The sequence below is a fragment of the Lepidothrix coronata genome, unplaced genomic scaffold, assembly GCF_001604755.1.
Source record: "Lepidothrix coronata isolate B3197 unplaced genomic scaffold, Lepidothrix_coronata-1.0 Scaffold10, whole genome shotgun sequence".
NCBI lineage: Eukaryota > Metazoa > Chordata > Aves > Passeriformes > Pipridae > Lepidothrix > Lepidothrix coronata.
Window position 1 is genome coordinate 386,100 of NW_016690190.1, and position 12,759 is coordinate 398,858.

General features: G+C 44.8%; 1 protein-coding gene across 1 annotated transcript in view; it reads left to right on the forward strand.

Moving 5' to 3' along the window:
* Positions 1 to 380: 380 nt before the first annotated feature.
* Positions 381 to 12,759, forward strand: part of NUAK1 (NUAK family kinase 1) — a 48,369-nt gene continuing 35,990 nt past the window's right edge. Inside the window, exon 1 of the mRNA XM_017804878.1 lies at positions 381 to 668. Coding sequence (XP_017660367.1) covers positions 381 to 668 — 288 coding nt within the window. The remainder of the gene's footprint in view (positions 669 to 12,759) is intronic.

A 12,759-nucleotide genomic window follows, 5' to 3' on the forward strand; every position in this document is an offset into this window, starting at 1 on the left:
CCCGGGGCCGCGCCGGGTCGGAGTTCGGCCCGGCTGAGGCGCCTTCCAGCGGCCCGGGAGAGCCGCCGCGAAACCCCCGTCGCTCCGGCGCACAAAAGAGGGCTCCGGGCAGCCAACGCTCCCCGCCGCCGACGCCCCCGCAGCCGCCGCCCCCGCCCGGCTCCGCGGCTGCCGGGGCGGGGCGAGCCGGCTGGAGGGGCCGCCCCGCGCCGGATCCGCCGCCGGGGCGGGCGGCGGGGAAGGGGCGGAGAGCGGGGGCGCCGCCACCGCCCCCCGGCCCGCCCCGCCCGCCGCGCCCCGTGGTGCCGGCGCGGGCGCGGGGCCGAGGCAGAGGCGGCGAGGCCGGCGGGGCGCTCACACCGCGCCCGCCGCCGCCGGGCATGGAGGGCGCCGAGGCGGCCGCCCGCGGCAGCAGCAGCCCCAGCCCCGCGCAGCCCCGCGGCTCCTCCTGCGGCCCCGGGCCGGCCGGCGGCGAGGCGGCAGCGGCCATGGAGGAGCCGCTTGGGGAGGCTCCGTCCCCGGAGGTAACGGCGGCGAGGAAGCAGCAGGGGGTGAAGCGGCATCACCACAAGCACAACCTGAAGCATCGCTACGAGCTGCAGGAGACCTTGGGCAAAGGCACCTATGGCAAAGTCAAGCGGGCCATCGAGAGGTTCTCTGGCAGAGTGGTAAGGCTGGCGGAGTGGCTTCTCTCTCTCTGTTCATTTCATATGTACAGGTATATGTAACTTAAATTTCCAACGCCGGGTGCATTCCGTCGGGACCCTGCCGCCAGGAGCCCCGTCCCTGTGCGGGGCTGCCGTGTTGTGGCGAGGCGGGCGCTTGGCGTGGCCGCAGCCCGCGGGGACCCGGGTCAGCATCCCACCCGTGCCTGCGGTCCAGGGCTTTGTTTAGAGTGCAAATCCAGTAGAGAGACTTCTGTATGGGTGGAGTGGTGAAGGTATTGTAGTAGCACATTGGTACATTTTGCAGGGATGCATTATCATTGGAAAAATAGGGTGGCTTATTGTTTTTGTTTTGTTTTTACATGCGGGTCTGCTGCGAACAGTTATTTTTTTCCCCCGGTGGAAATTCGCGGTTTGGTGAAACCTGTCACATCCCCCAGCTGACCAAAGCTGCTCACAGTGTACTGTCAGAAGGGCAAACGTTGGCTTCTCTGTTTAAAAACGCCGTGGTTCAGTCATACTTTTGTGACCTGAACTTTGCTGACACCTAAAAAAATTGCAGGGACTGCAACCCAGCCCCATTGGTTTTTACGATCCGTTTCACCGCTCAGCGGTGCCGGCTGGCTCGAGACTTGAAGCAGCCCGGAGGTTGTCCAGCAATAACTCAGCTTCAGCATTTCCTCGCTGGTGCAGAGCTCCAGCCGGGCGCAGAAATGCGATTGAAGTAGTGTACACATTAGTCACAGTTATTGTCATTTTTCCTTCCCAGAAATATGTAACTATTCACAGAGGGCGAGCGAATGAGAGGCAGGCGTTGTTGTGTTAAAGATTGTTCTGAGGAATAGATGGTTTTCTACAGAGGTCTCCATGCTGAAGTAGACTAATTGAGTTTTCACTCGACTTCATCTAAAAGCAAGGCATTTCCCTGGTGACGTTACATTTATCTTTCCCTTTCGGTTGCTGGGAAGCTCAATGTGCACCCAGAGGCAGAAGGATCTGTAAAACAGAAAATGAAATTTCAGATGCTATGGCTTTAATAAGGAACACTTACTTTGCAACTGAATAGCTTTGTGTCGACAGTGAAAATGAGAGTTTCAGCCAAGTTGTAGAGTCATATCATATATGCTTTCAGTTTATTAGCTCATTTGGAGGCTGGCTAAAGAGAAACCAGAGATGGACATCTCTGCACATGCTCACTCTAAGTCCATGATTTTTAAAGTTTGCTGTCTTGGCCATTTTACAACTTCAGGCTAACAAAAGCTCCAGGGCTATATTATATACTATCATTTTGTAAGTAGATTATTTTTTACTTACATTACAAGATGTAGTAAATAAGCAAGTAAATGGAAAACATCTTTTTTTAAAGAGTTGAGAAATTAAAAAGGAAAGGTGACAGTAATGTAAATGAGATTTGGCTTTGGGAAGAGCCCTCACAGGAAAAGATGTAGAGTGTATCTCATCTGAGTTAACAACAGACCAGGTCTTTCTGTATAACTGTCAAGCACTTCAGCTACACAGCTAAAGGATACTTTGATGAAATGGTCTGAACTGAATTTATATGACTAATGCCATCTTGAAATGGAGAGAATGAAAATCAGAATACCCATGCAATCTTAAATGCAATAAAAATGTAACACTCGCACTATCAGCTGGTATGGAGAAGCTAAACAAGTCCTTACCAGGGTGTGAGTTTTTTTACTGGAGAAATACAAGCCTTGGCGTGTGGCACTTCATGATTATTAACTAGTCTGCAGGCAAGTTCTGGTGTAATGTGTCTGTTTGAACTGGAACATCTGCAAGTGTATGTAAAGTATCCACATTTTGTCTGCTTGCAGAATAAAAGCTAGTTGTCAGGAATCCAGCCAGATCTAAGTGAATGGAAAACGCTTCTTGTTTTCCGACAGTTCCGTTGTCTGGCTGATACAGTGAACACCGATTGCTTTCTGTAGGTGAGATAAGAGCACTGACAGGATGACTGATCAGAGAGGGGCAGAATTTTCCTTCCTTTTTTCCACCTCTCTTTCTCTTCCCTTTCCTCTTCTCAATTCTTATTAGTGGACAGAGCACACATCATCCGTGAGTGGGTTGGACCAGATGCCGCTGTGTCCAGCAGGGGATGCACAGAGCAGGGGATTGTGGCTGGCACTTTCTCTTGCACCATATCCAATGCCAATCCTATCTCAGCCAGCAGCTAGGAAGCGAGAGTCCTAAGGTTGCTCTAGTCCGGTCTGTTTGCTTCCTATTCTGCTGCTGGTTTAGCTAAACATCTCTTTCTTTACTCAGTGGTAAGCAGGTATTTGAAGCTGGATGGTAACAGATTGCGAAGCTGGACCTTGGCAGCGCACTGTGTTCCCATTCACCAGCCTTGTCTAAGCGATTCTCCTATTTGGCCTTTCCATCTCTTGTCTATCAACAATCTCTTTAGCTTTAGTATGGCATTTCATAAAGATATTTGCATGACTAGCCAGGCTTTTAATATGAAGCACAAACTTTGGATTTGTCATCATCTGTATAAATACAGAGATAGAAACTGGAACGTTTGGGTAAATAAAGTGGGACCTGTCTTCTTACCATGGTTTTAAAGTAAAGATGTACTTTAGTCCTGTGCCACTGGAAATCAATAGCGGGATTTCTGTTGAATTGAATGAAAGTAGCATTTGGAATGTGTTCACAGGTTACAGGTTTATTCAAATTGTTATTCCTCTTAACTTTAACTTCATTGTCTTTCTTTCTAACGCAGTGGTACGTGATCATAAAGCTTCCTGCCATAAAGCTTCAGGGTAGATTGTATGATACATTTGGTTTCTTATTGGAAACAACTTAAGTGAATTTGTGTATTAGTTGCCACAGTGACTGCAGACAGTATTGCATGCTGCATGAAGCAGTTAAAATATTGCCCTCTACATGACGTATGAGGCGCCTAATTTTGCCAGCAAGATTTTCTTCATTAGTACTGGCTCCGTATACACAGTTGTAACTTATGATATTTTAAATTAAGGCACCTGTTAGTAAGTGTAAGGATGAAGAGATGATATCACAAGCCTGTGAAGTAACACTCATGTTGACGTTTCTTTGGGCGTTTTCTCCACTTGACAACTTGCACATGTTAAACTAAAGAACTGAACTTTTGTTTGTGTTATGTATTCAATGTTTGTTAGCCAAGAAATCCACTGTTACACTTATATCAGCCTTAGTTAAGGTGTGCATTGACCACCTCTGACTGGTTCTGTGTGTGATGCAAGAAGATGGTAAATGCTGCTGGGTTTTTCTTTGAGTAAATGATTCCCCTGGAGTAAATACTCATTAGAATGCAACTTTAAATTACAGATAGGTGTTTTCAGTCTTATTATCTGTGTATTCCTGATATTATACAGAAAACAATACCTGGATTAAAAAAATGCATTAATTTTAATTAGTGTTAACAGAGGAGCATGCAGCTCTCTGAAACATGGAAGATGCCAGGTAAACCTTATTAGACTGCCTGGAGCACTCCCAGCAAAGTTTAACGCAGGGGTTCAATAGCCTGGCCGGTGTACAGCTCCCTGGGGGTGCCCTCCTGCGAGATGCTCTGCTGGGAGGCCTTTTGCCTTTCTCGCCACCCCTGGGCCTGGAGCTTGTTAATGTTGCTGGTTGATTGTTACAACCATTCATGAAGCTCCCCGTGTTATCTGCACTTCCTTTCTGGTACCATCTGTCCGCAGAAGAGATTTTGACGTTTTCAAAAGCCAGGAGCTTGCCTCCCTTTCTCTGCTTAGGCTGCACTGAGGAGGCCATGGGGAGTAGATGCAGGAGCCTCTCCCTCCACCTTCATCTCCCCCTTTCTGCCTGAACCGTGACATCTTTTCTTCCTCCTCACCAGCAGGTGGAGGAAGCACTATTCTCCTCCAGCCGTTCCTTCAGAAAGTTAATTATTTTGGGAATTGATGACAAGCTGCAGCCCAACATGAAAAACAGGCACATGGTTCATATTTGGGCAGGCGAGTTATGTGTGGTGGCTGGCGCCTGTTATTTATCTATTTTGCATAAAAATTCAGGTAGAAGGATGTTGCCAAATGAAATTGGTTTCTGAATCAAATCTTGTAAAAAACCCTTACACTTTAAATCAACAAATCTTTTTATTTGCAGCTCCAGTGAAAACCTCTCCTTTGAAACAGCTCTGCATTCTGATGCTTTTGAAGGGTTGCACAGGATTTTTGAAACCCTGGAACAGCAACAGATTGCATGAAAGGAGGACCTTTGCTTTGCTGATTGTATTTCTCCATATCATAACAAAACCAAAACATGAATGCCAACAATGACAGCTCTGTCATATCAGTAATTAAGGCCTTGTTGGCCACACAACCGTTTGTTTGTTTGCAGTGTGGTTTTTAAGGGTTCCATATAACAGGATAAAAATGTGCTCGTGGGTCACTGAGGATAGTGAAAGCCAGGTGAAACGTTTGTCCCAATTCTCTTATCTGCACAGCTGATATCACAGAGAATGCTGGTATCCCTCTCAAGCATGTGAATTCTTTTATCTTTAATGATATGTTATATTTCCATTTTTTTCCCCCTAAGAACTTCTGCTTCACTTAGCACCTGGGTCACTACTTCGTATTGATTTTTATCTTGATCGCTCAGTGCAATATCCAAACTGCTCAGGATAATGTCCAAATCTGACACAGAACTGTTTATTTTTTTTTAAGTTCTTTGTTGCTCTTATTAAGATATCTTCCTTTGTTGCAGACACCGGTGTAAGTATCTACACAACACTGCTGTGATGTGAAGTGCTTGTACAGCACTTTGCACAGCAGGTTCCTGATTCGTGAATGTGCCTTCCACAGCTATGATAATACACTTGAATTATAGAAACAATAGCTTGTATCACTACCCCATTTTATACATGAGAAAGGAAAAACTTGCCAATTAAAGCCAAAATCGTCAGACATATCAGCTAGTTTTGAGTGCAAACCTAATACTTGGGGTTTTTTTCCAGCCATGTAGAGTACGTAACATCAGGGTCCTATGGATGATAGCCTCCTCCTCAGGCTCTCCTGCTTCCTGGGCTCTCTCTTTGCCCTGAGCTTTTGTCCCTGTGTGACATCCAGCTTCGGTCTCTGTTCATGGCCCTTTTGTACTCCACTGCCTCTTGCTTTGTTGTGCATGCCAGCGCTGTGACCCGTGCAGAGCGTGCTGCTTTGCTCCCTGCTTCCAAGCTGGTAGCTGCCAGCACGGTCTGCGCAGCCTGGGGTGGCTGCTGTGTACACCTCTCCTGCCTTGCAATGCTTATGTGGGGCCAGAGGAGGGGAGGAGGAGAGGTTCTTGCAAAATGTGTCACCTAAAGCTTATTTATGAATGTATGTATGTATTTATTTATTTATTTAAGATGTGTGAACTGAGTTCTTTTAGGGACTCGTAATGTGACTAAATCTGGACAATGTTTTCATGGTGCTGAAGGCATGTTAGTGAAACTCAGGTCATCCTCTGCATGCGTGGAAATTCTAGATCTGGAATGAACAGAAATTGGAAAGAGTATATGGGCTTGAAAATAGTTTTGCTGTTAATTTGTTATTTGTTCCACCCTTAGTTATTAGATGTGTTCTGAGATTCTGCTTTAAAAAAGAAAAGAAAACAGGATTTGGAAAAAAAACCCCCACTGGAATTAATCTAGTAAAAAACACTGGAATTAATCTAATGTCATTCACAGTGAATATTGTGGGCTTATTGCCATAGGAGTTACTACCTGGTTGTATAAAATTACTACAGTCTTCACATAAGCACTTGTTTAATTGAAATGCCAAAGAAGACCTTAACATCGGGGGCTGCAGACAGAAATAACTGATTACAGCATGAAGGTCATCAGGAGAAAGTCACTAGTACAAAATGCTAGTTTTCTACACTGAGAATTTTTGTTGGAGAAGCAGATTTGTTCAGGGGAGTATGGTTCAGTGGTATGAAAGTCTGAATTAATGACTAGCCAGTGAGGAGTCATCTGAATACACTAGCTTGTCAAATCTTTTACCAAATTAAAGAACAACATGTTCTTTGAGCTTTGAGTGGACATCAAGTAATGTTCTTTCAATGATGTTGCACTTTCTTACAGATGAAGAAATTAAAAGTTGCATGCTTTTTTTTTTTTTTTCCCCTCCTTCATTGGATTGAACAATTTTAGGCAGGTCAATGAACTTTCCTGTGTCACAGTGTATTCATTTCTGAAGGGATACTACTTAATACAGGAAAGTTTAACTAATCGACAGGGCCCATTTTGGCCTGATACATACCTAATATGATTCCCTCTAAATGTGAAATTCACAACAGAATTTGAGCCAATGTTTATAATGCAGCCTTCAGCTAAAAACACTATAACATGTCTAAGCGTTTTTACAAATGGTTTCACAGCACCATATGCTAGAGAACACAACAGAATGGAAATTGCTTGTACAAAGTCTTTCATTAGATATTGCTGAAATATACTGCGTTTTTTTTAGTGGCATATGTTCTAAAAATTATTATTATTTTTTTAGGAACCACAATGTGGGTTTGCCATGTGGATACAATTACTGTATATATTGTAGTTCGGGGTCATACATGTTTGAACAAAATCGTGTGGAATGTGCAGTTCTTGTGAACAATTGTTTATTCTTTAGAGAACTGTAATTGTAGTTAGTCTGTGTTTTGTCTGGTAAATAAATAACCCGAGAGTCTTTGCTGGAGTGAAGCACTGGGAGGAGGCATGCAGTGTCCACAACAGTGCCAAGGAAGAATGACGAATGTGGGTTGAAACTCAGTTCTGGATATATCAGGCTTGAACACCAGCAGGTGAATGTGTGTAGAGCCATGGTTATCCAAATGTAGAGCATATGGGACATGTTTCCAAAACCCACATACCAGGGATTTGGAAATTGGCTGCTGACCTTTGGTTTGACACAGGCATCTCCCTGGTTCAGGTCTCTGCCTCCTGTCCCATGCTTATGCCTGTCTATGTGAACCAGGATGCCCATGCCAGAGCACCTCCTCTTGCTGTACAACCATGCTTCTCTCAGCAGGATACTGTTCTCCTCATTGTGCGCTCTTCCTGTGACTCCTCCTCTGTGTGGAGTGGCCGCAGCCTCAGCAGCTCCCGACCTAGGTAGGGGTGGAGGTTGCAGCCAGTGTCCAGCTCTGGTGGGCAGTTTCAATGGTTTACACACCACCAGTGATGGGTGCCTTGGCATGGGAATCTCTGACCTACCGAGAATGTTGTTCTCTTCTTGCCTCCTGCATAAGTCAGGATTTGTCCCTAAATTGCCCAGGCGTGCACCAGACACTTTATAGAAAAACCTCTTGTCATTAGCCCTGATGGTTTGATGTACTTAGCATAGTTGGTATGTCAGAGGAAATGTCTTAGATGAAAAGGTCTCCGACTAAATATGTAAATGATATTTGTCAGTGTTTCCCTCAAATATCTTCCAGCAGATGTGAGTACCATGTGTGTCCATTTAATAAACTAAACTCAAAATAATTTCCACTTTGCTAGATATATGGGGAATAGCTGGGCAGGGCGGGGAGCGAACTACAAAGCAAGGTAAAGGCTGCATATGTGTGTTGTTATATTTGATGACCAATTCATTAAAGCCATAAGTGTATCCAGGCTTTCAATAGTGTTCTCCTGCTGTTGCTTCCTGTACTCCCTGGCTACAAAATCAGTCTCTATGGCTCTCATTTGTCTTACCCACATGAAAGACTTCGAGCATCTGCAAGTTATGATTTGAGAAGTATCTGCTTTTAAACAGAATATATATATCACCGTGTCTTCACAGGCAGCATAGTATGTTGTATAAATTAGGGGATCCTAGACCTTTGAACACTAGGGGGCTGGGTGAGATGCTCTATGTGCTTACTGTGTCTGGCCATACCCATCAAACATCCTGGACCCACACCAGAAATGCCAGATGTTCAGTAGACGTGGAGGCCCTCCTGCAACCTTTGCTGCACGTTGCAAAGGGTGGAGGGGGCAAGGCTGTAGCCCTCCCTTGATCTTCCATTGTTCTAGTACTCTTACTTGAGCTCAGTAATTTTTGTATTTTGAGCTAAAGACCATGGGCCAAGCCTCAATGCAGTCTGTTAAACTATTGGATGGTATAAGCTCCTTGTGTTCCCTAACTCTCCAAAGACAGATGGGACTTGCTTCTAGATCTGATGGTTTATGAGACTCCATCCTTAAAGCTGCCACTGGTCTGAATGGGATGCAAGTCCCAAGTCTTGCTCAAGTGTGAACCTTTTCAGGCTCTGTTCTTGCCAATGGAGGACATAATAAAACATTTTAATGGGTGGCTTCTTTCACTTGAAAAAAACCCCAGTCACACAGCAGTTAAGGTAAAAGGGGTTGGCATGGCTGGCATGTGTGAAACTGTCCTGGCCAGTTGTAGGTGAATGCAAAATCACAAAATAAACGCAGGTCTTGTTGTAAGTTTTAAGAAGACGACTGAGGTTGCTTAGTTTAATGTGCATATAATGTAACTGTTAATTTATGGATTCTTCCTTAGCCTTCCCTTCTCCCTGTTGGCATTTCCCATCTCACCTCAGCCACACCTCCAGCAGGGTGCCTGAGACCCCTTGCTATTGGGTCCTCTGGATGCCAGCCTAGTGAATGGGAGGGTCTGCTGCACCTTGTGTGGGGCTGGCTACCTCTGTGGTGAAGCATCAGTGCTTGGCAGGCTGCTCTGTCCCTGTTGCTTCACCTTACTGGTTGGCCTGTGGTAATCCCAGAGCCCTTTGGTCACTCTGGCCCAGCAGCCGGCATGTGGGACGACTTAAGCAGAGAGGCTGGAGGACTGTCTTTGTTCTGAGGTCTGGTGGCTTGAGGGACTTGCAATTATCCTAATGTCTTGCTGCGCTGAGGAGCCGAGTCAGCACATTTACTGCCTCAGAATAAAGACACTAGTTAAGGGATATTAGGCTTAAAAAAAAAAAAAATTGTTCCTGTGAAAAGATACCACGCCAAGCTCAGAGACTAAATTTGACTATTCATAGGTAGTTCAGAAAGACTGGGGTCCTGCTGTTGATGGAGATCTCAAAGCCTCTATATCATGTTTCCTGTACACAAAAAGGCATTTGATCTCTGCTGCAATTTCTAATCTCCATGAAATACCTGATGGTGAAGGATATCTCTCTTTATTTGAGATACAAGTGTCATTTTAAAAGTGAGTGTGTATAATTTTTTAATCACAGAAGATAGCAATGAGGGTTGGGTAGAAATACGTTTTTGAGCTGTGTGGTAATGAAACAAATGTTCCTTTTTGTTAAACGGTGCTTTGTTGTTTACACAAAAAGGTTAAGTCCTTTGCACACAAGTTTGACAGGGGAAGACAGCAAAGCATTTGTTAAAAAAACAGTTCCTGAGGCATGTGCTCAGAGCTGTCATTTATTTGCATATTTTTGCCATCGCACTCTGCACAGATCAAATATTACAGCTTTCCCAGTGGAGTGCAGCTCAGGAAGGAGTGAAGGCCACCCAGTCCCTAAGGTGACCAGAGACACCTGTGGACACCTGGTGCAGTGGATTCAGCAGGGCCGAGATGGGGGCTGTTTTTTGGCATGTGGAAAAAAAATAGCCTTTGGGAGGAGAGGAGGGGAGAGCGCAACCTTCCTAGCTGGTAATGCTCTAATGCCATGTGGCCCGGAACCTGGAAAATTCTTGTAAATACCTGCTGGAGGCAATGCAGGCTTAGCTGACCAATGTAGGGATGCAACTGAGAGGCATCCACATTGCCCCCTTGGGAAGATATGTTTTTAATCAGGACTATACATAAGCAATAGCATCCTTCACACTGCTTTTTTTGTCATGTTTATATTCTTTTCTTCAGGGTGCCAAAATGGGGTGAAATAATTAAATGGTGATCTGTGGGTTTAAGCTCCATCTCCTGTAGGAGCTGGTTTTTACACCGAGTGTGTGAATGGTTTCCCTGAGGTTCATCCAGAAAGTCTTTGGTGGAGCCGCAGGTTGACCACAGCTCCAGCGCTGTGCTGGGCCATTCCTTTTGTGCGTATAACCATCTCAGGAAGATTTCTCTTGAAATGAACGTCCTCTTCCATTGCCATAGTCACACTTCGAAGGGATGGTGCCAATTTTTCAGAAGCCTGCCATCTCTTGTCTGTTGGAGGCAGGTCACCACTGTTGAGCACCCGTTGGTACCAGTTGGTCACTGTTGTGTCTTCACAAACTGGGAGGAATGAGGGCCTTTAGCTAAACTGTGCAGTGCACTTACATCCAGGTCAGGGACTAGCCATCTTTTTCAACTACTGTTTTTTTTTTCTGAGTACAGTTTGAGATTTTTCTACCAGGCTCTCTGTTTCTGTAAAACAAATGTATTCTCCCATCCTATCTGGCGTTTTGTGATGAAAACGTGGTCTAATGGGACCTGTGAAATGCCTCGTTGTGGGTTGTGCATTACTCATGAGGAATTCATCAGGGAGAAGGATTTCATGCTGTACTTCAACCTCCTTCTAGCTTTTCTTGGATGAAAGGAAAACTCTGCAGCCGTGAATGTAACTGGTTATCATTATTGGATGTCATTACTCACTCACTCCGAGCATAAACCAAAAAAATTGCATCCCCTGTGATGTCCATGGGTAAAATGCTGCTCTCAGTTACATTAACACTTGTAAGCTGAAGAGTAGAGTTCGACCCTTTGTTTCAATTGAAATATTTGTTTAACACAAGCAAGGACTAAACAATACACTTGAAAGCGATTTGTGTTATTGTCTGTAGAGCAGAGCTTGTATTTTATGAACTGACTGATCATAAAGGCAGCATAAATCACGTAAAGCATTCTCATTTGCCTTTTCTTTCTTTTTTTCTTTTTGCAGATGGGGCTTGTAGAGTAGAGCTGCAGTCACATGGCTGCTCCAGGATATTTTAGTTGAACTGTGCAAGTCCATTAAACAAATGTAATGGCTTTTTGGAAAGAAGCGCTGCGTGTTTCAAACCAAATGTTTTACATAGAGAACATCTGGGTAGTTCTGGATGTTTGTATGTAGAGCACATCAGACAGCAGCCGTAGTGAGCTCAGCTGGGAGGTTGCCTGGGATGTAGTTGTAGGATATGACAGTTCAGTTGTTATGGGGAAAAATTCCTATGAAGTATTGCCATAAACTGAATGTTTGGCACAAACACCTGTATCGTTGTTTTGCTGTACACCCAAGTTATTCTTCTTACCTGCCCAGCAAAACTCTAAGCGCTGTTTAAATAAGCCAGTAAATGCTGGCACCTCTGAGATGTGGCACGTGCATTAAAGTGTGCCTGAGGAAGGGGAAATGAAGCTTGCTCTGTTCTCAGTGAAGCACTATCGATTCCTGCCATGGGCAGTGCAGTGCGAGTGAGCGATGAATGCAATATGTGAGAACGGTTTGTGTGATTGAGTTGGAATTGATTGATGTTCCAGTGGTGTGGTGTGGTGTTGCTTTGAGGAATGTGAAAATGCAAAACTGGTGAAACGCATGTAATTAGGCTGACGTTAGAGTTTATTGGGGCTACTGGAAGAACTTTAACCTGGGTGAATTAATAAGTCTGTTTTTATTTTGCAGCATCGGAGGTAATATATTTCCAGGAAATGTAGGAAATGTTGAAAAATGTCTTATTTGGGAGTTGGTTCTTAAATTATTTCTGCAGTTAAACTGAGGAATGTGTGGTTCAAATGAGATTAAAGTTGTAATTTCCAGAGTAGCAATGCAGCTTCCCCTTTCAGGATTGTTTAACTAAAAAGTTAAACAAAGTGGGTTAGGCAGTCTCTTGGTCCCGTCCCTTGTGGACAGCAATTCACATTATGCAGCACTGCTTTAATAGTCCTGCTCGGTCTGACATGATTTGTGGTATTTGCTGAGATGAGTTTTTGGACCGAGCAGAGTGAGAGGGAACTGCTCCTCACTCTGAGGAAGGGGATATGTCCAAGTCTGTGCGAAGGTCACTGGCAGGGTGAAGTGGGAAGCCTGGGCTGCTGTTGTTACACTACCTAACAGCTTAGCTTCTGGCAAGGGGATACCAGAAACCTGAGTTCTAACTCTCCCTTGTTCAACTGACTCCAGCCAAAACACGTGCCAAAAAAGGTGTTTGTGCGTGTTGAAGAAGGGGGCAACA